Here is a 25,580-nt window from a genome sequence, read left to right as displayed (position 1 = left end):
GCTCTGACAAACTGATAGCCGTCTTCTTCAGACTCACTGAAATACAATACAATTATGTGACTACATTAAAACAAAACAAACAACGTGTCATTACTAAACAACAATTGTAGCCTGTTCAGCTGAACCTGTTGCTGAGCTGAGCCTGCCGATGTAGTCGTAGTGAATGCTACCTACCTGTAGGTGGTGTTATGATAAACACGGAGGCGGGCTTTGTGGAAACATGTAAACCACACACTAGCACTCGACAGCGAGGAGGGGCGACCTGGAGGGGACAGTTACGAGGCCATTGCAGCAGCAGCGTAGGGAGCGGAGAAACGAAGCAGCGATGCTTTACTTCGCTCAGGTAGGCTAACCTTCCAGCGACACATTTTAAAAGCAAGGTCACGGAATTCTTTGTCTTTGTGCTGACATTCGAGGGGCATTTACTCAACAAGACTGAAGACCACCGAAGATTCGATCATTTGAAGACATTGGCTGTTTTGCCTCGGTGGACACCCAGGGTCTGTCGAGGATGCCATTGTCAATGCGCGGAGATGGTGTGCCCAATAGGTGAATAACGCGGGGGAGTTTTACCTCAGAAAGGTGACTTTTCAATTCAGTGCAGTTGTTTACCTCTGTCAAGAAATATATTTTCCACTATATTGGTCATTGACGGCATAATAGAAAGATGTTCGTGTCAAATGTATTGAATAGCACTGTTGAGTCAATGGTCAAGTCAAATGATTAGCTTAGTTTCCGACGCTAATCCTCACCGATACCATGTCTTCATTACGGAACAAAGGATTGTGGTAAAGGACTCGACGGTGCTGTCTTTCTCCGAATATTTCCCTAGGCTACCAACAAAACACGAGAATGGAGCCGTTTTTACAGATCGCGCCCCATTCTCTTGCCATTGTGCTCGCGCGGACAGGAGGGGATGACTCGCCAGGTGTTACCGAGAGCGACGCCCCGCCGCATCATCACACAGGTTACGAGATATTCGCGGATTTCAAATCAGAAAACATGCAACATTTTTGGAATAAAATGGTATCAGATGCCATAGCTGAGACGTTTTTCCTTGGCTGGATTGACGAACACGTGCTGTTGATCCAAGGCAAAGAGGATCACCTGGAGGTTCTAAGAGAAGGCTGGATGAGGCGAACTCTGAAACCGCCGCAAGGCTTCGATATAAAGTACTTGGGTAAGCCTTGCGTAAGCCACGATTGTTGTGACAGCTAGGTGCTGCTGTACAGTGTTCACGTAGCTTGAATTTTTTTATTCGTCATATTTCCCTCTCATTTTAGCTTTTGCAGTAGTATACCGCCACGTATTTTAATATGCAAATTAGCCTTTGCATTTGCCCCACACTACAAACCGCTTTATTTGACTGTATTGGTCTCTCTATTGGAGACCTCTGTGTTTATTTTGTAGGCTATTTTACTGGAATTAATTATTTTGATTTTCTGTAAAGTAGACCTCAGTCATTAACATTCATTTTTTAGGCTACATTTTCTTAAAGATTAATTGGCAAAAATAATATTTGCACAACAATTTTCTGTGAAGTATAGCTTGTAGCCTATCTGTAGCCTACTGAACATTTGGACACAACAATTTATCCTCATGTTTGGTGACAGTGTCTCTAAGATGGCTGAGAGATCTAATGGAACAGAAAGTAAAACATTGTGTGCTTGCTCTGCTATGTCACTAAAGTTTTTTGTCATTCATGATTGGGGTTTCAACACCACCTCATCAGAATAAAACACAACACTCACATAACTCCTCTCTCCTCAACATCTGCTTGTGAACAGCCAATAGACTTTGCCATTCACAGCTTCATCCAGGGCACTGCTGTTAGTATATCAACTTTATTACAGGTTCTAGGCCCAACAGTAAGACCATACAAAAAAAGTGCTAGGCTTACATCATAAAACTCTAACTCAGTGGTTCTTCTCAACCTTTTTTCAGTCCCGACCCCCAGAGTGATCAGGTTGGTGTTTGGAAACAAAAATGCTGTCTTTATAGCTGTGTGTGTTTGTAATAGCCTACTAATGGAATGCAAAATGGGTGTAAAGTCTTGCGACCCCCAAGTTGAGACTCTTAAGTAATGCAGGACGGAGGTGGCCCGAGCCCTGCTATGTGGGATGATAGCTCCGTTCTTTATGTGCACCAATCAGAGCAGAAGACGCCATGAGTCATACACTTTCTCTCCTACTGTACACAGCGTTGTGGCTTGGTCCCTACAGACATGTCCCTTAAAATAGCGGTATTGTCCGTTTGTATGAGGCCGGTGTTTATTTTGCTCATTTGAGATCAGTCAGCTGGTGCTGCTGAGCCTCTTTGTATGCTGTGGGAAGGAGGGAACAGAGAGGAGGAGAGAGGACAGAGGGAGGGATATGAAGATGTGAGTGAAAGAGAGAGTGAGGGATATGAAGATGTGAGTGAAAGAGAGAGTGAGGGATATGAAGATGTGAGTGAAAGAGAGAGGGAGGGAAATGAGATGCTCTCTTCTCTTGAGCTATTTTGTGTGTGTACGTGTGTGTTTCTTGTGTGCTGTATTTTGCCTGTGAGAGCTGCCTTCCGCTGCAGCAGGGTCCGGGATTCAGCGGCGACCATGGGCAGAGAGGTGGAATTGCCTGTGTCTTCCACCATTGTGTTTGCCTCATCTTGTGGAACGGAACTGACCTCAATATAAGGTTGTGTGTGTGTCTGTGCGTGTGTGTGTGTGTGTGTGTGTGTGTGTGTGTTGGGGGGGGGGGGGGGGGACTTGCCCCTGCTGTTGAGGCATGACATTCTCAGCGTGTTTGCTTTGAAGGCCACACAATCCTCCCTTTCTTCATTTAATTACCAGCCGGAGAGTGTTTCGGTGAGAGCCCCCCTGTAATGAGTTTATGACGATCTTTTAATCTCCATTCGAATCTAGTCAGGAGCAAGTAATCTGCTCTGCGGAGCACTGGGGAACTTTGCCCTCCCTTTATAAACTCATTCAATTGCTTACTTCAGTTTTGGTAGTTGCGGCTCTTGCCCTGACCTATTGACAGTGCTATGACTTGGGCTCTTCTGCTTTCTGTTCCTGGGTTTGGGAATGTGGAACCCTAGTGGAGTCGGCTTCACCCATCACATTGCTTCTGTGTCACTGTATTATTTGTCGTATTATATGCCGGCCATGGGTTATGGTTGAAGGACTACGTCACGATGACCCCTTTCCTTTAGAGATCATCCATGTGGACCACATTAGTCTTGTGTTTGACCCCTTGTTTCGGTTTGTTTGCGTTGGTCAGAATGTAAGTCACACTCAGGTGCGTACCAAATTCATCGGTCTGAGACCTTCAAAAAGAGGTGAAGCAAATACTGGTGTGGTCCCACTGGTGAGAAAGCAACCTGAAACAAATACGTCCAACAATAGGCGCATTCGAGATGAACTGCGGCTGCCTGCGGCTGACTTCATACTACAACGTGAACTACCTGTGTTGGCCAGGAGGAGCAAGAAAAGATGGCAGCCTGGTTTGAAATTACGTCATGAAGGCGGGTTCTAGCTTGTGCGGTTTGTGTAGAGCAACAACACAAACTGAATGAAGGCACAGGCTCCCGCAAAATTTTAAGGTCATGTGACATGGTGACATCATGGTAAGTTTCTGTCCGGCAGGATGAAGTCGAACAGTGTTTCTAACCAGTATGCATTGCGTTCAACCCAGCATGCATTACATCAAGTCAGATCTGTGCAGCGCTGCATGAAGTTCAAATTAACCTATTGTTTAGTTGTAATGAATTATGGGAGTTAAGATCAATGAATTGTGGATAAAATTAGGTCAATTTAATTTTGTTTCTTTCGGCTGATGAGCACATCTCTATTCAGGAGGATAGTGTGCGTTCTGGTCCTGAATCGCCTATATGCTACGCACTTCCTGAAAGCACTTCCTTTTCAGCCAGCACAAACAATTCCGATGGACAATCACCTGCATCGTTTTAGCGTGCCTGTTTACAAGGACCCAGCTGGGTGTTACACCTAGTGGAGGAGCATGTCAAAATGCTGAAGGGTTTATGCATGTGTCATATTTGAATAGAGTTGCCCTGTTCGGCTTAAACAAGACATTTAGTGTTTAGTGTGAACACAAAAGGAGCAGAATGTAGCAGAAGATGCCGTTGCTGATGCTCCACCAGAAATAAATGTGCTGGCTGAAGAGCCTTTCGTGGCATATAGTCCGTTGACGTGCTTAGCGTCTTCAGTGATTCTAACCTGGCAGCCATGATGGCCGTCCTACATTTAATCCCACTCACAAAATTTGAGGTCGGGAAATTCGGTCTGGACTTGGTCCATTGTCAAATATTTTGTTGCTCTGATTGGTTCTATCCAATTGTGTGCTCTAATTGGTTAGGTCTATCCAATTGTGTGCAGAGACATTTCTCCCCTGTATCAGTTGAAATACGCCAATACGATTATTTTCTAGTATGTCGCAGTCGTGACTCGCTCTCAAACTCAAACAATTTGCCAAAAGTGACATGCAAGCAATGTAATTTGAGAAGATCAGAGCCAAGATCAACCCACGAAGCTGTCGCTCCATTGTGTAACTCCAAAGTTGCTCTTATGACCGGAAGATAAACATCAAGGGACCTGAGAGAGCGGTCTGCTCAGTTAGTACACATTTTGGTCTGTCTAGAAACAATTCATGAAACTGAACCGGACCTAAGTCCATATACTGTACAACACTGTAACAATTTATTGCTTACTGTCGGGCAAACAATCAAACTATAGGTGTGAAAACGCCTTTACCCATCCTCTCTCTATCTATCCACTGAACCAATGTCAGAGCCCCCACACCTGTTTGAACCCCTTAAGCCTTTGAGAAACTGGATGCTCTGGGCTGATAGTTTTCCAGAGTAAGGGGAGAGCAGTTTTAAACTAGAAAAGCATTTCCTGAAGGAAATACAGTGCATGAAAATGCAAAAATATGATGTAAAATATCATACAGAGTAAAAACAAACTATATTGGTTGCTAGGTAGATGAGGTTTAATATAGTTGGAATGACTGAACAGTTAAATAGGTGGATAGTTTAAATGGTTAAATTATTTAGGTAGATAGTTGATGATAACTGACAGTTGGAATGGAGTTATGGAGTTATGTTAGCTATGTTAACAAAGATAACAATGCTAACCAAGTTACTTAACTTAGTTAATTTAGCTAATGTTTTCTAGCAGTTTTTTTAAAAATGTTAATAATGTTAATGCTGTTAACTATGTTAACAATGTTAACTATGTGACTTAGTTAACTTAGCTATTCATTTTTAGCAGTTATGTTAACAATGCTAACTATGTTAAACATGTTACTAACATTACTAACTTAGCTAATGTTTTCTATTATGTTTGTCAAAAATGATAACCATGCTAACAATGTTAATTAGCACGTTAACTATGCTAACCATGTGACTTAGCTAACTTAGCTTATAATTTTTAGTATTTATACTAACTATGCTAACTAACATGCTAACAATGTTAAAATGATAACTATGCTAACCATGTGACTTAGCTAACTTAGCTAATCATTTTTAGTAGTTATGCTAACATGCTAACTATGTTAACCATGTGACTTGGCTAACTTAGCTAATCATTTTTAGCAGTTATGCTAACTATGCTAACTAGCTTGATAACAATGTTAACTATGCTAACCATGTGACTTAGCTAACCTAGCTAACTAGCTACAGTGGGTAGGAGTCATAGTTGATGATAAGTAACAGTTACAATGGCTGAACAATTAAAAAGTTCAGTAGTTTAAAGGGTTAAATTGTTTAACAGTGAAATATTGTAGTGAGGACTTTTATTTTGAAACAGTTTTTGGCACAGTAAGCAGTTGAACAGGGTGTGTAGTCAAAGATGGTTGTTTACGAAGATACTTCATGAGAGGCCATTTCCTGTCCCCGGAAATTTATGCAAATAGGGTAGCAGTACACGCCCCCGCACATTTATGCAGTGATCGGGCTCTCTTTTTAACGTTGAGGTCTATGGCAGAATCCAAGAATTTCCCAGAATTTGTCAAAGCCTTATTTTTCTGAGCAATGGATGCACATTTCGGACACGGTATCATGATCTCCAAACCCTCCTCCCTATTTCAGTAGAATGTCGTGATAGTATGACCCTCCAGTCAGGAGAAAATTAGGTTTACACCAAGTTTAATTTGTACTCCGGCTTGTCTGAACCGAGGCGTTCAAACGTAAGTCATACGTCAGTGACACGCCCCTGTGCAGGCGGGAACTGAACCAGAGCCCGTCTCTGACTGAACTCCACTTTGCCCTCATAGACATGAACTAGGACGACCCATCTTGCTACGCATTCATTATCTTTGGTGTAGTCTTAATAGAGCCAGTTTGCTTAAAGCCTGAGACTGGCAGTTGAGCCAGGTGGCCTGACCACCTGGCATAGGATTCTAATTGCTTAACCCTTAGAACCCGATTGACGCAAAGTGCGTCAAAAAACACACCCTTTCTTCTCTGTTACATTGCTCCGGACCTGTTCATCGCAGCGAGATGAAACCTTTATTGCATGACAGAGCAGAAGTGGGGCTTTCCAAAGAGACTACACACTTGTCTGTACAATCAAGCATGAAAATAAAAAAGAAATCATAAAATTAAATCAAATTGCATCATATTTACAGTCTATACTTCTCTGCGTTCACCTGCGCACCCATTTCTCTCGTTTGAATTACTCGCGGACCCGTGATCGGATAGATATGCCACGCATGTCAGATGAAAGAGGAGACTCAGAGCTATCGTTTGATACCAAGTACATCTTTCTGGGTTATAAAACAGACGAAGTGACCGCAAAATAATAACTTCATATAGCTGGACTTACCCCACGTTTTTGTCTGTTCTTGTGGCAAAGCATGTTTATAATCCAACGCTATCATCATCATCATCAACCGTTTTTTATTCAGGGAGAAATTGACTGAGCATCAAGCTCTTTTACAATAATCAAAACAACAAAACAAGAACAATAAAAGATACAAAAGGCAAATAATAATAATAGTAATAATAACAAAAATCAAATAAAAATAATAATAATAAATAGAAAGAAAAGGGGAATGTATAAATAATAATAATGATATAAAAGGTCTAAAATATCAGTCAAAGCAAGAACATTGTGCAAAAGCCATATCATCAATCATACCCTTGAATTGGTCTAGTGACACAAACCTATCTAATTTCAATAACTCTTGCAATTTGTTCCATTTATTTGATGCAAAAAATGTAAAAGCTAATTTACCAAATTCAGATTTAATTTAAGGAGTTTGAAGAGATATAAAACCCTGTGAGCGTGTATTGTGGCAGATTGATTTTATGTTCAGAAGAGAAGTTAGGTATAAAGGTAACTTTCCCAGTAATGTCTTATAAACAAAAAGGAGGCAGTGCCTTTCCCTCCTATCATAGAGGGAAGACCATCCTACATTTTGGTATAATTTACAGTGATGAGTTTTAAACCCATCTCCAGTTATAAAACGTAGTGAACTGTGATCAACTGCATCAAGTGATTTCAGAGTGGAAGGGGCTGCATGCATATACACAATGTCACCATAGTCTAGGACTGACATTATAGTTGCTTGAATAATGGTCATTTTGTTTTCTAAAGAGAAGCAAGACCTAATCCTGTAAAGTGCACCTAATTTAATTTTTACCTTTTTTGTGAGATCAAGCACATGTGTTCTAAATGTTAGTTTGTTATCTAGCCAAATGCCCAGATATTTGTATTGAGAAACTTGCTCAATTTGTGCCCCAATTAGGGAACACATGTTATAGGCATCAAGGTCACACTTTCTCTGTCTAGTAAAGATCATATATTTTGTTTTTGCTTCATTTAGAACAAGTTTAAGATCTTTCAAGGATTTCTGCACACAAACAAATGCACATTGAAAATGTGACACGGCTTGCTCTACAGATGGTGCATAGGCATAAAGGATTGTGTCATCTGCATAGAAATGCACTTTACAATTTTCTATTGAAGCACAGATGTCATTGATATACAATGTAAACAACAGTGGTCCCAAAATTGAGCCCTGTGGAACACCATTTTTTAGTCTCAATGGCTCTGAAGTTGATCCTGTCACATCTACCCACTGTGTTCTATTAGAGAGGTAGTTTTTAAACCATTTAAAGGAAACTTCATCTAGACCAAAAGAGGTTAGTTTTTCAAGAAGTAACCTGTGATTTACAGTGTCAAAAGCCTTTGACAAGTCAATAAACAAAGCTGCACACTGTTTCTTATTGTCAACAACAGTAGCTATATCATTTACTACAGCAGTTGCTGCTGTAATTGTGCTGTGGCCAGCTCTGAAACCAGATTGATAAGGACTTAACATAGAATATGATGACAAAAAGGAACGAAACTGTTCATTTACAAAGGATTCTAACATCTTAGCTAAACATGGAAGCTTGGAGGTTGGCCTATAGTTATTCAAATCACTTGGGTCTCCTCCTTTATGTAGAGGGGTCACTAGGGCTGATTTCCAGACTTCTGGAATAGAACCAGAGCAGAATGTTAAATTAAAAATGTGAGTTAAAGGTTCAGCAATGACAGGGGCTGCAATCTTTAAGAGATGTGAGTCTAACTGATCTGCACCCAGAGAGCTTTTCATACACTTGGAATTACACAGTCCATAGAGAACCTCAGATTGGTTTACTGGTCTAAATGAGAAGGAAGGGTCATTAGGCCTATTTGAAAATAAAAACCTCTCTTCTTCAGGCCTAGTGACACTGAAATGGACTTGTGTCTCTGGTGCCATATCCACATTATTCAATTGATCAAATAGAGTACCACATTTGATAAAGTGATCATTAAAAGCATTACAAATCTCCATTTTCTCATTTACCACTTTAGAATCCAACATAATTTGTTGAGGAAGAGTGGTAGAAGAAACACCTTTAAGTGACTTAATCACTTTCCAGAATTTCGCTGGATTGCTACCACAGTCAGACAGATTGTTCAAATAATAGGTACATTTAGCCCTTTCCCCAAGGTAAGTACATGTATTTCTAAGATGTCTGAATGTTTGCCAATCTCCATCACTACCAGTGGATCTTGCCAATGCCCAAGCTTTGTTTCTTTGGGAAATAATCTCACCTAGATCATGACTAAACCAAGGGTTACATCTATTTTTGTTATCCTAAATCTCTTAAAAGGGGCATGTTTATCTGCTAAGGTGTTAAAAATAGTTTGGAAGTATTCCAATGCAAGTTCAGCATCTGGAATAAGATTTAAAGAAGTAAGGTCACTGGCATGTAGATCTTGTAAAAATGCCTGCTCATCAAATCTTTTAAAAGATCTCTTATTTATATACAAAGGCCCTGACCTTTGTCTTCTGCCATCTCTAATGCAGCCCACGGGACAATGATCACTGAAATCCATTGGGAATACACAGCTATGCATATAATTATGAGGCTTATTTGTAAGAATGAGATCTAACAGGGATGAACGACTGGGAATTTTCATATTAGGTCGTGTAGGGTTCTGTGACTATTTGGGTAAGATTTAACTCATTACACACATATTTTAAGTCATCAGCTGCTGGAGACATCCAATCTAGGTTAAGGTTTTCTTGTATGCTGTGTGGTATCGTGTGTTTCTCTATGGCAAAGCATGTTCATAATCCGGTTTTGAGATCCTAGCAAATTCCTGCATGGCATCCAATTCAAGGCTCACATTGCATCCCAATTTGTTCAACAAATAAACACCTTTTTGCCTTTACTTTGTTCATGGCAATCCAGTAAAAAGTTGAGATTCATTATGAGTGCTTACACCATAGGCACGCAGGCTAACACGCAACCTCGGGTCAAGTCAGGTCAGATCAGTTCGTGTCAAAAATATTTGAGCGCAGAAAGGTCATTTTTCCTCACTGAATAAAAAATGTAATTTATTTCCGTAAATCACACACCACATATTTCTGTAAATTGCTCAGCCCCAGAGTATCCCTCCAACATGGCAATCATATTGCCCGCAGGGCTCTACACTAAACAAATTTTTTCAGGAGCACTTGTGCGCCCAAGTTAAAAAATTTAGGAGCACAGACAAAAATTTGGGCGCACAGTCAGTTCTATACTTAACTTACACATAATCTAACATTATACTGCAGCTAACAGTTAAACATGCCAGTGCACCAATTGCGAATATTAAGAATGACTGACAACATTTAGGCTACAGGAAACAGGATTTTAAATCAGATCAATGCCTACTTTATTTTCAGTCTGTTCTATTTTCCTACATTTTGTTAATGTAAAATAATATAATACATTGCCATATTTGATTTAGCCTGTTTATTAAGTATCCTGCCAAATGTAGGCTAATTTATTTATTTGTGAATCAATCTATAGCTAATCCAAATATGCCCATGGTGACCTATCTGACAGCATACTGCCTAATACTACTACTAAAACAGTCCATTTTCTCTTCCACAAAAGCCAACATAGGCTAATCAAGGATATATGTTTTATACTTTTAGTTTTTATTTGAAATATCTGCATTGATGGGGGCAGTAGGCAAACGTTAGGCCTACTTTCGTTTTGCACTCCAGCTTGTATTCGGTGTAAACAAACAAGCATGCGTGGAAGCCTGGAGTTGTCAGTAGCGTTCTACCTTTGAATAAAATGGGAGTATTACGGGAGGCTACTTTTGTGCCGGTTCGCTACAGCTATATTTTGCATATTGCAGCCAATACATCAACTTAGCTAAAAGGCATGTTAGGTTACCTTTCCTTCTCTCACTGCATTCTCAGAATCTCATCCTGTTCCTCCTATATCCAATGAATTCAGTGGATAGAAGAACTAATTTCTTCAATCTTTGCATCTTGGCTGGCTAGTCTAACTTTCCGCTTTTTCTGCGCGCTCTTGGATTTGATAGAAGCGACTACTAGCGAATTACAACGCGAAACTGCTAACGTTGATGGGAGGTGTAGTTCTTATGCTGCATTCGCGACGTGATTCTATGTTTTGACCGGTAATGTTTCTCGATGTTGCGGTGTATTTTATAGACAAACCTTGACATGGTTAGAAGTCATTCGCACCAGTGCGCCTAAATATTTTTTTGCACTCGCACGGCATCATTTTTACTCGCATGTGCGAGTGAAATGGGCGCACTGTAGAGCCCTGTATTGCCCGATTCAAGACAGTCTGCCCTACACACACATGAAATGCATGTAGAGCTAGGAGCTTGCTGTGCTGAGGTACATGTCGAAATATAAGAATTTTTATAATACACTTTTTATATTTTAATTCTTTAAAAATCAAAATAAAATCAATGCTAGTACTAATACATGAAATAATGGATCTGGAAATAATCAGATCTGGATAGCCTAGACTCTGCTGAAAAAAAACAATATATAATATGTGTGTGTGGCACTTACAATGACCAGAATAAATCCTTATGAATAAAGGTAGTGAAAATGCCCTAAAAACAGCTTAGGGTTCTAAGGGTTAACGGCTCTATTGTGATGTCATCAGCCCATGTTAAGTCTATGGGGACATTTTGATTAGTTTTTAATTAATAGTTTAAAAAGTATAAAAGTTACAAAGATGAAAAATACAAAGCCTGGGTGTCACAAGTAAGACCTACGTAACAAAGTTTGAATGAAGTTTCTACGTTAAACGGTTGAAGCTGCATTAACTGCGTTAGAAGGAAGAATAAGAAGCCTAGGAAGAACAGTACAGTGCATTTTCATGCGCTGTAACTAACAGACAGCTCAGCAAGTAAGAGGCTGTGTCTAGCTCAGACAATGTCTTGAAATTAAATCCAGAAGAAATGATGGCCTAGGGAAAGTGTGGCCATGTGGGTTTGGCAGAGTGCATGTAATTGTTATGTGAAGTAGCCTGTCTGGGTGTGCATTCATGCATGTGTATTACTGTATGTGAAGGTGAGGGAGTTTATGTTTTATAGTGTATGTGTGTAAACTTCTGAACATGAGCATTAGTGTGGGTGTGTGGGGTGGGGTGGGGGGGGGGGGGGGGTTGCGTCAGGCTCTCGCTTTCCCTTAGGTGAGACACGTATGTGTGGTCTCCTGTGCTGTGAGCATCTCCAGCAATCCTGTGGTTCATTGTCCTCTGCCTCTACAAGTCAGAGGAGTGGCCCTGCCTACCCATAAATCACAGGGGCAGGTTGTTTCCTGACTTCAACTCTGTCTCTCTGTTCACTTCATCTCTCTGTTCACATGAAGTGCCATTAACACAGAAATCATAAACCTAAAGTTGTGTGAGAAGCAAGGATTTTTGATGCCAATTAAGTTGGTGTTTTTTCTTGCTCCCTCATGGTGCCAATAGACAAAGGCATTCTTTTCTTGTATGCTGTGTGGCATGGCTGCAATACAATGATGCAGGAGCTCCCTTGGCTATGAAATACAGTTGAACAAACATGAACAGTGTTTTCATAGAGTGGTGACTGGTGGTACTTGCTGATCTGTGTTTGCATGTCTTCAAGTTAATCCGTTCCAAGCAATCTTCAGAGTAAGCATGACACGAGAGTTGTTGACACATTTGGTGAGCTTTGTTACTTAGATCCCTGATATGTTTAGAGATAGAACCCATACCATAGGAGATTAAACATTTCTTAACATTTCATAACTTTGACATTGAGGTCATTAAAGACATTCTTTCATCCATTCTCTACACACAAAAAAATCATTCACCTTAAATACAGCAAGACTGTAAGCATAGACTATTGATTTTACTTTCTTAACTAAACCCATCTCTCTAATGTTTATAGATTGTTATGGACCAGAATACTGAGACCACACAGCAGTCTAACTCATACTGCAGTTACAGTAGTCTAAGGGCTAACCTACACCAGCCACGTAACTGAAGCGTTCCGTTCACGTTGTGTCTGCTGCAACAATTAGCTTCCATTATAATCAATGGAAGTAGCTACACCAGACATGATGGCGGCGCGTATGTAAAAAAATAGACCATTCGTCTAAAATGGATGTTACGCGTCGCGAACGGAGCGCTTCAGTTTGGCGCCTGGTGTAGCTTCCCTCTAACTCATACTGCAGTTACGGTGATGACTTCTTTGTGGGCTGACAATCCCTGCAGCCTGCCTTTACAAATGGTCACCCTCTTCGTGGCACGGGCTGACACAAAGCCTTGGCCATTGTTTGCACACAGTGGCTTTTCTCTGTGCGTCGTGCTGCCAGGGACGAGTCATCTGACTCAGTCTGGACAGATGGGGCGTCGCCTCGGCCCAACGAGCATCTCGCCTCATCCCGTCTGACTCATCCGCTTCACGTGCAGTCATCGATCGCCCCCCACCCCCCTCTCCTGCCCCTCCACCCCCCTCTCCTGCCCCCCTCCTTCCCTTAAGCTGGGGGATTCCATAGCTGCTCATTGTGATCTCATTGGCGATGAGGTTCCCTCCAATCCACTTAAGAGGGATCATCTCTCCCCCTGACACACACACACCCACCTTCCACATCTCAAAACAGTACAGGGCTTCTGGACAGCCTTCTTTTGGCATTGAACTGCTGTGCCAGGCGTTGTTGATGTTGGCCATCACGAGGACTCGTAACATGTATATCTCAGTTGTGCTACTATGCCTTAAAGATCAAATAAGCAGTTATTATTGTCAGACAAAGACAATGCTTGTGGACTCAATGATATAACTGATAAATGACTCATGATAAATAAACCTAACCCACCATTACTATTACTATTACATATTACCGTACACGTCCTTTTCAGTGTTGGCCTTATTTATGCATTTGAGGACATGTATGAGTAAAATGATGGAAATTGTCATCAAGTGCATAAAACCACCTCAAGGTGTCAGACACTGATTCAAGGAGCAACTCTTAGCCTATCAGTCAGATATACTATATGTCGTTTTGTAAGTCTGGACGCAATTTTATCAAAACCAAAGTAATGACTGCATCTTTGGATTACCCAGATCCCACCCCACTCAGACATGTGGGCTATACTACAAATCTCGATTAGTGGGTTAGCGAGGTATGCTGCACTCAAAGCCAGGGTATGCTGTGACACGAAAGTGGCTCTGTTTTAGCATCGCTGTATCACCATGGTGTCTTATGCTCAACCAAGCCTGGTCGGGAGCAGGTTATAGCTCAAATCGTGTAAAACTACCACCCACTGACCAATCAATTATCTTGAAAAACTAAGTGTCTCACGTGTAGGATTCTGTCATCAGTGTTTCCCACAGAATTGAATTATATTTGTGGTGGTAGGTTTGCAGAATTAACTTGAATGCAACAGTTTTTAACAAATTAGCGCAGCGTGGTTATGATGCTAACCAGCTTTAAGCACAATTTAGTACAATCTGGAAAATCATTGTGTGGTGGTCAATGTTGATATTGGGCCGCCACAAATAAGTCAATGTATGGGGAAACACTGGTCATATATATTACAGGTGGAGCTCCGCCTCCACAAACATTTTGGATGTCACAAATATGCTACTATAGACGTGCATACCGTACAACATCTGATGACAATCGATTTATTTGATGTTATAGGCTAGACACTAAAAATGACCGCAGTGTAGATTACACTATCGCTCATAAATGCGGAAGTAATTGCTTTTTTATATAGGCGGCCTTGTGCGTCTCCAAGTTTCACGATTGGCCAACCTCATCCCAACACCGAGAACGCACACAGATCTGAGCTGAAAGGCAGTTTGACAAATATATCACATAACTATCGTAGTATCATTTAACTTATACCCCTGAGTCAAGGCTTTGTGTAGCCTCGATATGTCTAGATAGCCTATATATGTCTAACGTGCTTCGTAGTATACCCCAATGGTCTCCTGTCGTGTGTGTTTGGGTAACAGTAGGATTTGACTGATACAAACTATATTGGTTTGGATGGAATGTAGTTGAATTGAAGGAGCATGACAACCAACACCTTCACTGGCTCCACACAATGTGAATACTGTAACTCCCTCTCTGTTACAGCAACCAACCAAAACAATACCCTTGGTGTGTCTTTAGACTTTTTTCAGCTGTGGGGACACGCTGTCATTGTGACATTGAGATTCTGTATGACAAGGGCATTTGTGACCATGCCAGTGGTGTGAGTCCACATTTCTCCCACTAGAGGCCAGAGTGAGATCAGGAATCATGGTATGCTTCACTGCAGTGATCTTAGAGTTTACGGTTTTATGAAGCAAACCCCAGAGCTGATCTGGTTTTATTAAACTTTGACTTATCATGGGAGAGATACACAACAATGAATGGAATGTTTATTATCTTACTTATCAGGGGATGTTTGTACAACCAAGGAAGTTGCCGTAACATGCACTACCTCATGGAATTGATATTGCATGACTATGCCAACAAATTCTTATCTGAATGTTCTATTTCACCAGAATCATTATCAGCTGTGTATTCGCCCATAAAACAAGAATGAAGATAAACATTCATTTTTCCTTAAGTGATACATTTGCAGGATGTAGTTAATTCAGTGCAGATTTAGTTCAGCTACATATTGTGTGAACCACTGAGCTTATTTCTAATCAGATCAGATCAGATCTGATTTCTTGCATTTAACTGTAGATAACATCTCCAATATATGCTCAGGTCACAGATGGATCAACGAATAGATCATGTCTAGTTCTGTATTCCAAAATTGGCATTTTATTGTCAAGAACTATTTTCTTTTTTTAAAATCAATATATAACCTGTAGAGTCAGCACTTTCACTGTTAGAAGTACCATCCAATCCATTTCAAATTAATTTTGACGACGATGCATGGCAAATGCAGCAAATAGCAAGCGTTGACCAACAATTCTCTTTATCAGCTCAAGACCCATACAGCGCACCACGCCACGGACCAATCATAAAACGCTTTCCCAGAAAGAATTATTGTGTAATCTTCCCATGCAATAGGAACTTAATCTCTTTTGTTTACTAAAAAACAGTAGATATCCATAGAACTACAGGAAGTGACCCATTTCCTTTAGAGGGAGCCAGCACCTCTACCACCTATTTGATGGGTAGTTGACTAAATATTTAAATGGCCATGCCGGAGCACAAAGGCAAAAATACGCTCTTCCAGGGGATTAATCGACTAATGTCAAACAATGTCACAGAGTTTGTCGACATGCAAGTCGGAACATTCCCAGCAGTGCCCCAGGACGCATTGAATCCCCAACACAAAGAAGCTCCACAGTGTTTTCCGGAAACTATTCAAAACAGACCCCCCCCCCCCCCCCCCCCCCATTTTCTTCCTCTTCTTCTTTTTCTTTTCTTGACATGTTGGCAAGAGAGCATTCATTTAAGAGGGAGGAAGTTTTGGCAGATACACTCGTGTTTGGACAGTTCTGTGTGACTGAAATTATGAATGGCTCTGCCCAGCAGCCCCGTCAAGCTGTAGCGCTAAGTGACATTCAGGATGAAGTGGATGGAGAACAGTTTGGTCTCTGTCCCTTTCACTTGGCTGTCCCTTTCTCTTGCACCATTGTTTGATTCCTCTGTGGTGGTCCCAAATTGGTATACATTTGCATTACTGCCTCATCCCAAACCTTCAAAAGGGGGCTGCTCAGAGAAACACTGAAAAGAGGTTGACTTGCCGCAATTGCAAGTATGTGTTGTGGTTTTCAATTACATTGTCACAACAGCTAAACAATACAGACGTACTGCAGCACAGAGAATGGTTTTGAACACCCACAATGTCTGATATGAGACCTCACTAAGCAGTGACAAGAAAGTCAGCAGTAACGCAGACAACTTAGAAATGGCATTTTGCAGCCTCTGGCCAAGGTCTTGGTCTATGACGCCATGTTTGGCATCAGGAAAAACAAATCATTTTCCTAAACTAGTGGACCCTTGATCATTTGGCTTTTTGAAACACAATTCTTCTTGGCTGTGGCTTCATTTTTTTCCCTCTGGGAGAACAAAGCTCTTGCACTCAACACCACGCCACATCACATCAGGCTTTCACAGGCCATGCTGGGACTTATTGGCTATTGATCAGTATTAATTGAAACCAAAAATAACCACTATGTGGCCATTGGATGATCATTTACAAAACAACTGATGTAGGCTACAGCTATGATCACGCCCAAAATAATCAGAGTGCAATTCATTTCCAATTCTTCAGTTCACCGCTATTGAAGTTGGAAGAATACATGTTATGTTAGTTGCGTAAAGGCTTTGTCTCTTTGTTGCAGTGGTTTGAACTTGTGTAATTTAGAATCCGAAGGAGTTGAGCATATACTTTATGGAGGCAGTAACCTTTCAACCAATCAGCACTGGAATTTGGAATGTGTGTTTTCCTAACTAATCAGAAAACCGTATCGGCCCAGCGATCTCCTTATCTGAGCATCACTGATCTAAAGATGAAGGCCGGAGGAGTTTGTGTTGACACGCTTCACACAGTTTCACAGCTAGCATGAACAGTGTCCTTTTTCTCACAACACTCCCACACGAGGCACTGCGTTGTTGTTGGCAGTTGTCCAGCATGTATCACTGAAGCAGACCCTCCTTTTCCATAATATGATCCATTTGACAAGGCTTAAATCTAGTGGAACTAATTAGTTGTGTCATTCGATTGATATTAAGACTTGGGGAGTAGTCATCAGTTTTCCATTAGAGCCATACTCTCATAGTTAGGTCCCACCCACCGATGATGATGATGATGATGATGATTACGACAGTGTTAATGGTAATGTTCTCTTAATATAGTTCCAGTAGTGTGTCCTTATGCCTCTTTTTGCCCATCAGATATTTCATATCTGTGGACACTGGACTGGCGCTTTCCAATTCCAATTCCAACTTAGTATATTTAGTATATTCTTTATCTTCTACTGTCCTTATTGCTTAGTTGTGTTTTTATATGATATACTTTTAATTACTTTTTCTGCTGTTAGTGAATGTGTGTGTGTTGTCTGTATGCTACTGAGACCTTGAATTTCCCCTGGGGATCAATAAAGTATCTATCTATCTATCTATCTATCTATCAATTCACCCACATACCCTTTCAATAAAAGGTCACTGTTTAGTGTGATGTGTTGTTTTAGTTGATTAGCACACAATTACTTTGCTTTCCGGAACTTTGTCAGTGCCAAGTTGCTGCTGGGGAATTGGCCCAGATCTTCGGAATCTTGACCGCATCCGTCGACAGGCCAACTCAGGAATTTGAATTCCATCATTTTCCCGCAGGAACGCCTCTGAAGGTTTTTAGCATGTCGAACAGCTAATTAGGACATCAGTCCTTGCAAATGTGTTGTTGCTGGGAGCCAGCGTCACCGCTACAAATGAATGAGGATGAATTTTCATTTTCATTTGGGGGAGGGGCGGTGGGGGGGCCTGGAGGTTAAGCGCTTGCACATGTGTAAGCCACATTTCCATAAAAACCCCAGCCCTGTTATTTTAAATCCTGGCTGACTGCGACTGTGCTAAATTGAGTTTGTTATTTCATACTCGGCTTCGTACAGCACCCACCGTGGTACCTTAGTCTCCGCTCTACAGGCCCTCACCTCTCGAAATGCCCACATCTCCCGTGTCTGGGAGTGAGTTACTGCGAATAAGGGACTCTTAAATTTGAATGGGAGATGCGAGTTCAGACCCTCTGTGCAAAAGAATATATTGCTGTCTCAAATCATGATGAAGTTTCCTCTCTGGGATTGATGTCAGTGCCCGTGCAAAAGTACGGCAGGGGGGAAATTTAATAACGGTAGAGATATCAAAATATTAGGAAACGTGGACCGAAAGAGAGGAAGTGGTGGGAGGAAGGGAAAAGAAGAGACAAACATTTCATCTGTTCATTCATGGCTGGATGGTTTTAACAGGTTCACCACTTTATGTAGGTGGTGAACAACATGGAGGCCTTTGAAGGTTTTTACGAGGATGACAATTCAATATCAATAATTCTATTAGTTTTATTTTCCATCTCCAGTTTGTAGTTTTAATGCTCTGAAGACTTAGTTGGATTCTGTATGTCGGAGACATGTCATGCTGACAAATAGAATGGTAACACAAAATAGTCCAGTGTTTCCCCTAGAAATTTTTCCAGCAGCGGTGCTGTTGATCCCCCCCCCCCCCCCCCCCCCAAAAGAAATTGAAAAAAATACTCCTTAAATAGTGACTTATGGTGGATTTTGTGAAAGAAATGGACTGATTGAGTTACGAATTATGACATAACTATCAACACAAGCATTTACAAAGCATGATTATTGCAGTACTTGAACAGGATTATTCATGTTTTTCTTTCACCTTTTTCATTTACATTATTAGTAATTAGCCACTGTACAACTGTACACTGTAGGCCACTGTACAAACTATTACTATTTAGAATATACAGTGCTGTGCATAAGTTAATACATTAATTTATATAATAACATTTATTTATTTACGATACATGATAATTAAAAAAAAAAATAGGACATCAATTATTTTTTAATGTAAGACAAAAGGCAAAACATGTTTTTTATTCCTCCCTTTAGTCAATTTCAGCATGGGTGTCTTAACTTTGGCACAGCACTGTATAAACTATATAGACTTCTCTTTCATGTCATTACACTGTATTGGTGCTGTGCAAGTCGAATTGAGTGCCTGTCACTTTAATGCCGTGACTGCCCGAGAGGCTTGCTTGATTCACGGTTTTAAGCTAACTTAGTAGCGTTGTTGTGCATGGTGCAGAAGAATATGTGGATGAAATGAATTATGTTTTCCATGTCATTTGGTAAAATAAATGCTCAAAAACTTGAGGAAATTCTATCTTGGATTATAGGAGATAAGTGTCTTGTATCATTTCTATAATTTTGGTGAGCTCTACAGGAATTACAAACTATCTCCAGATGTAAATGGTTGCGTATCCTATTACTGAAATTCAATTAAACCCACCAATAGGCTAGCTAGACCTTAGTTTCACAGCCTAGGTATGTTAGCAACACAGGGCTTGAAAGCATTGCCTGTATCACAAACAAAATTGAAACAATGCGTGGAATTTATCTGGGAATAGGCTACTTGGGCGACCTATCTCGCTGGCGTGTTTAATTTGGTTCCTTGGTTAACATAATGTAGGCTACGTTTTTTTGCACAAAATTGCATCTGCTAATAAACTTAAACATAAACACAAACAAGCGTGATCTCCTGTGGAATCCCTGACTGTGCCTTCAACGTTAGCCTACTATTATTTGTTGACATCAAACCTGAACAAACGGCAGCTGTTCCTGAAGTTCACTTAAGAGTTATTTGTTTTTTTGTTTTTTTTAATTAGGCAACTGTTTTTGCAGTGGCGCTTGAATTCCAGGAGCGCCGCTGCGCCGCTGATGAATACATTGTAGGGGAAACCCTGTAGTCTCTCCTAATGTTTGTCGTATAGTGTATAGTTTGTCATAATTGATTTAGCATCTGTTTTTCTGTCTTGTTTTGCACTTGTTTCTTGAACTTCAGCCCAAAGTTACTAAAATTGAAGTACTTTCTGATGATGGATGATGAAACTGTTCATTTCACTCATTTTTTTTTATTATTATTGAGCTAAGCATGTTTCACTTCAAAGAAGAAGAAGTAGAAAAAAAACGGAATTGAAAATCAAAAACGCCAGTTAGCTGAGAGCCATCTCTTTGTATCTCTCCCCTTTTGGATTCTCTTTGAAATGCCTGCACAGACTGCTCTAATGAAGCTGTTGAGTGGAGAGGACATGCTCCTGAAACAGCAGGCATCTGCTTTTCAACTCGTCAGGCCCAGACGACCTACTTGCATATATATACATATGTGCATTATAGATGCTGCATTGGGGTTCAGGGGGAGTTTATAGGCGCTCAGGCCTGCATTGATCCTTCTATTCGATAATGGGATTTCTGAATAAAGCTTCTTTTGTCAATTGCAATGTCAATGCAATACTGGCCTATCAATAAGGATTTATAAAGGAAAGGATTTAGTCTATTTAATTTAATACATTTGAATCAGAAGACATATTTTTATTAAATCAAAAATGTTTGGGTATTAGACATGGTATTGTAGTGGCATGTTTTTTCACAGTCTTATGGTATAGATCCATATGTAGTAGCATATGGATGATAATAGCTTTTGTTACAAATTTGTTGGTCAACAAGTGACTTTGTGTCGGACTTTGTGTCCTACTTTTTTGACCATCTTGCTCCGCATGAAACAGCTTTGCAAGACTATTCACTGATATAGAATCTGACTTTGACATACATGTTTAGCTCCATACATATCGTCAACATTGATGAAAACCATCTGTTGGCAAGGAATAAATGCTGACTATCAATTTCACTGTAAAATGCCCTCTGATATTTATCTTTATACAAATGTATTTATTTATGTATGTTTTCCCATACCAACCCTAATGACAGTTCAAGATAAAAAACGAATCAGCATGCATCTCAGCCAGCTGTTTCCCTTTTGTGTTTGCATATGCAGTGTCCCATGAGTTTGGCTAGGACGATGATGGATATGAAATGGGTAGGTAAGCCAATAGGCCGCCGAAAGACCAAACTGGGACTCTCGGAAGGAAAATGGCAATTTTCCAACGGCAGATCATCAAATGTCTCTGAGGACTAGCGAAAGTTTTTAGATTTCCCCTGGAACAGTGTAGAAAATGGCATCCTGATGTGCGGGGGTGAATTTTGGATAAACCGCATATTGACTTGACCCTCCCCCCTCATTAAAACTAGATAAATGGATAGAACTCGTGTGTGTGTGTGTGTGTGTGTGTGTGTTGGGACATTTTCTTGGCTTGTACCTTTGTGATTTTACAGGTTCACGTGATACTGAAAATACTGAAGTGTGAACAGTATCTTTTAATCATGTGCTAATAGATTCTGGCTTGCCAGGTGGAGAAGCTGATTATGATATTTTTTTTCAGGAATTATATGTTCATTATAAAGTAGTAATTATTCCACATGTGTTTTGGAAATCCGTTGAGCTTGACCTATCTGCAAAGTGATGATTTTCTGGAAACTGTCTGAATATTTCAAATTCTGCGTGCACCCTGACTCCATATAATCAGGAAACTCTCTTGCATATTGAGTTCTACTTTGGACTGCTGCCACTGAACTGTGGTTTCACAGCCATTTAAACATACTGTATATTTATTTCTTTAAGAACTGTAATTACTGTTTTGTTTCCAAAAAACTATAACGGAAGGGGAAAAAACGTTTTTTGGCATGCATGCTGTGTTGAAATCACAGTGTGACTGTGTCTCCATGGGACCTAGCCCTAGGGCCTCCACACATGCCTGTCTCTGTTTTGACTGACATACCCACCTCTCCACAAAGTTAAGTGTCCCTCCAGAAACAAGTTGCCAGAGAGAGAGAGAAAGAGTCATTTTCAGCTTTCAGACCCTGGAGCACCACAGCAGCTTGGACTGTGTGCTAACACGCGTGGAGCATAAGGGTATGAGATCATTTCACAGCCCAATAAGAGCTAAACTAAGATTGTGTCTGGTTTTGGGGTTGGGGAATGGGACTGGGCGTTTTTTTCTTTTTTTTTTTCTTGGAGGGGTTATGAGGAAGGATGAAGGCTGTTTGAGGGGGCTGTTTTCTCTTTTAGAACACTCCCCGGCACATTGGAGTGGAAACCCGTCCGATATGGACTCCCAGCATGCAGCTGCTCTTGGGCACTGCGTGTGCTTTGAGGGGTTGGGGTGGGAGGTTGGAGGTTTTGGTGATAGGGGTTGAAGAGCAAGTGGGTGAGAGAGGTGGGTGGGGGCAGGGGGAAAGGTTTTGGCTGATAATTCAGAACACGTTTAGCAAAAGCCCTCTGGGAAATGTGCCGTCTGTACGGGTCCCTGTCACAAGATTCTGTGATAAAAAGGACAACCCTGAAAGGGCTGAAGGCACGAGGGAAACAGTCTTGCCATGGGCTCCATACGATCTCTCCTTGGGTGGGTCATTTATGTGCTTACTTTATAGGGGTTCAGGCTCGGAGTTCTGTGGAACACCTTCAGACTATAAACTATTAATAAAGTGATATAAATGAATAAAGAAGAATTGAATTGAGTTAGAACCAGGGGAAATGTGTGGCATTGTTGGAGATTGCGAGGAAGTGTGTGTGTGTGTGTGGGGGGGGGGGGGGTGTTGGGGGAACAGGAACATCCCTAACACCTCGTCCAAGCCGCTCCCAGTCGAGGTTACTCGGCCAGTCAGCTCTGTGCGTGAGGAGAAGCATGTGTGCCGCCCGCATTCCTGTCATCGCTGACGGCCCTGACATAACACGGGCAGAAATATGAGCCATAACTGGGACAGGAAATACGAGCCTGAGCCCAACGAGGAGGCACAAGGGGGTACGACGGGGGGGGGGGTACCTCACTCTGGGGAGGAAACGCAGGAGAAGAGGAGCATGAGGAATATGAACCGTTCGGAGAGTGCAAGGCATGAAGTTACTGCTGGAATATATGGGGTGTGTTCCAGTGAAAGCACCCAACAGAGAATACCAGTCTGGGCTGTGGAAAGCAGTCAGCGGCTGGATGGATGTGTGTGTGTGTGTGGTGGTGGTGGGGTGCTATGGGGGGTTATAGGCAGCTGCTGAAGCCTTAGAGTCAGTTGTATCTGGGGCCTTAGACCGTGTTTACACTTGGTTTTTAGAATGTGTCTTGGGTGATCTGCGCACAAATGGACAGCATTAAATAAGTGTAAACGACCACCAACATGTATTGTGAATCAGGCACTCAACTTGTACAGTTTGGGACATACTTTACCACATGTTTCTGTAGTGTAAACGCTAATGGCGTCCTAATGTGTCCCCCAAAAGGGTCATACTTTACCACACGTTTCTGTAGTGTAAACACTAGTGGCGTCCTGATGTGTCCCCCAAAAGGAGACATTAGCAAATCAGACAATACATGATAAGCAAGCTGTACAACTTGATTACAGGTGTAAACAGCACTGTGAAACCACTGAACTGAACATTCCATACACATTTTAAAACCAAGTGTAGGTCATGAATGGTTGTGCTGGAACTTTGGGGGGTTTAGAAATGTATCTTAACACAATTGAGGGGTTGTAGAGACAGTGTTTGACCAGCATATAATGGCTAAAACGTCACAGAGCTATAAGAACGTTTTTCAGAAATCTTAAGTTTTTTCACACAGCGAATGCAGTCTGCTGTCATGCCAGTTTTCCTTTTTCAAGCCATAGCTCTTGGTGCAGTTACCCCAATGCCACTGGAGCTTAGCCAAATGACATTGACCCACAACAGGTTCCGCTTCCCTGAAGTTCAGCAGGGTCTCATTACAAAGGATTGTAATTCAAAACTGCATGTCTGCATAGCCTCAGCTTCGACCCATGACTTAGAAAACATACGTGATACAAATTGACGTTGTCTTGCACCAGTATAATCAAAAAGAAAACTTTTCTGTTGGGGATCTGGTGTGTGTCACTTGTTTTCGCTTCCCTCTTCAAGGCCTCCACTAATATTGCCATCAGCGATTACTGCAGCTAGTGGGAAAGGAAGGGAGTACATCTCTTTCATTGCTATCTGTCTCTCAGAGGGGGTTTGTAACTGCCCTCCACTCCTTGACAAAATGCTTAGTAATTTGTTCTCACTTGGAGTAGATAGAAATGACATTAGTATGTAAAGGTGTGTGTAGGCTGATGATACGGTGAACCACTATTTCAACCAAGTAAAATAATAAATTATTGTTACCAGTAATTTGTCACTCTGAAAACAGTCCGTTTAAATTTTTGAAAAACTTAAGTAACTTAGTAAACTATGCTTACTAGTAATTATATTTATTTCATTTGAGTTGGTAATTCTCAAGAATGTTGCTTGGTGTACCATCAGCATTAGTTGAAGTGGTCACAGAGGAGGAAATTATGTGAAAAACTGTGGAGGGGAGGGTTTGGGTCGGGGGGGGGGGGGGGGGTGCTCCATTATTATGGCACACTGACCTTTGACGTTTCCCTCATTGGAAAAACATTACTTTCTGGCTGTTCACTCAGCTGGATAGAACGGAAAAAAAGCCCTCCCACCATGATAAATGATCAGTCCGAGAAGACTTCAAATAAGTTCAGTAATATTCAGCAGAAGATATGTACCCCCTCACCCCCCAAAACAAGTCCATCACTCTCAAAGTGTCCAATAATTAATGTCCAACATACATGAATAGCTTGCACACGCACACACTTATCCATCAATAATGAATGTTTGCGAAAAGTGTGTGTGTGTGGATTGTGGGTGTGTGTACATGTTGGTCTAGAGGCTCCATTGATTGCACCCTACGTCACTCAAATGGATTCAGGTCAGCAGTCGCACAACTTCCCCCCAGTCTAATTTGAAACATTTCCAAGTGCCTCTCGGGCTGTGTTCATAGACAGCGCACACACACACATTTGTGAGCACATTTGAGGCTTATCTTAAACCAGTTCACTTGGCTGCTAAATCGATGTGGCAAATATCTCTTCCACAGCCATTTCCCTTTCTAAGCATATTCCCCAAATGTGGCGCTGGGTAAATAATTCAGTGTTTCAGCAACGGGGAGTGAAAAACAGCCATGCATCCCTCCCTCCCTCCCCCCAGCACCCCACACCATGAGCTGAGAGGCTGCACTCAGCTGTCTGCAAGGTGTGGAGCAGCTGCACATATCGACTCTCGCCTGCAGAGGGCGAGCTTTTGCAAACGTGCCCAGAGTAGGAGCACAGAGGATAGCAGAGAGAGAGAGAG

The 25,580-nt window shown here is 41.3% G+C and overlaps 1 protein-coding gene across 4 annotated transcripts in view; it reads left to right on the top strand.

Moving 5' to 3' along the window:
• The first annotated feature begins 97 nt into the window (after positions 1 to 97).
• The window catches only part of stox2b (storkhead box 2b), a 61,897-nt gene continuing 36,414 nt past the window's right edge, over positions 98 to 25,580 (top strand). Inside the window, exons 1-2 of one of the 4 annotated variants that reach the window (XM_042075363.1) lie at positions 98 to 582; positions 833 to 1,180. In XM_042075363.1, coding sequence (XP_041931297.1) covers positions 853 to 1,180 — 328 coding nt within the window. In that variant the 5' untranslated portion in view covers positions 98 to 582; positions 833 to 852. Of the gene's footprint in view, positions 1,181 to 1,944; positions 1,967 to 25,580 lie in introns of those variants that run through there. The other 3 variants (XM_042075369.1, XM_042075364.1, XM_042075370.1) reach the window with 3 other exon arrangements.

The sequence above is a fragment of the Alosa sapidissima genome, chromosome 20, assembly GCF_018492685.1.
Source record: "Alosa sapidissima isolate fAloSap1 chromosome 20, fAloSap1.pri, whole genome shotgun sequence".
Classification (NCBI taxonomy): Eukaryota; Metazoa; Chordata; class Actinopteri; order Clupeiformes; family Clupeidae; genus Alosa; species Alosa sapidissima.
This window is presented reverse-complemented; position numbering and strand designations above follow the sequence as displayed.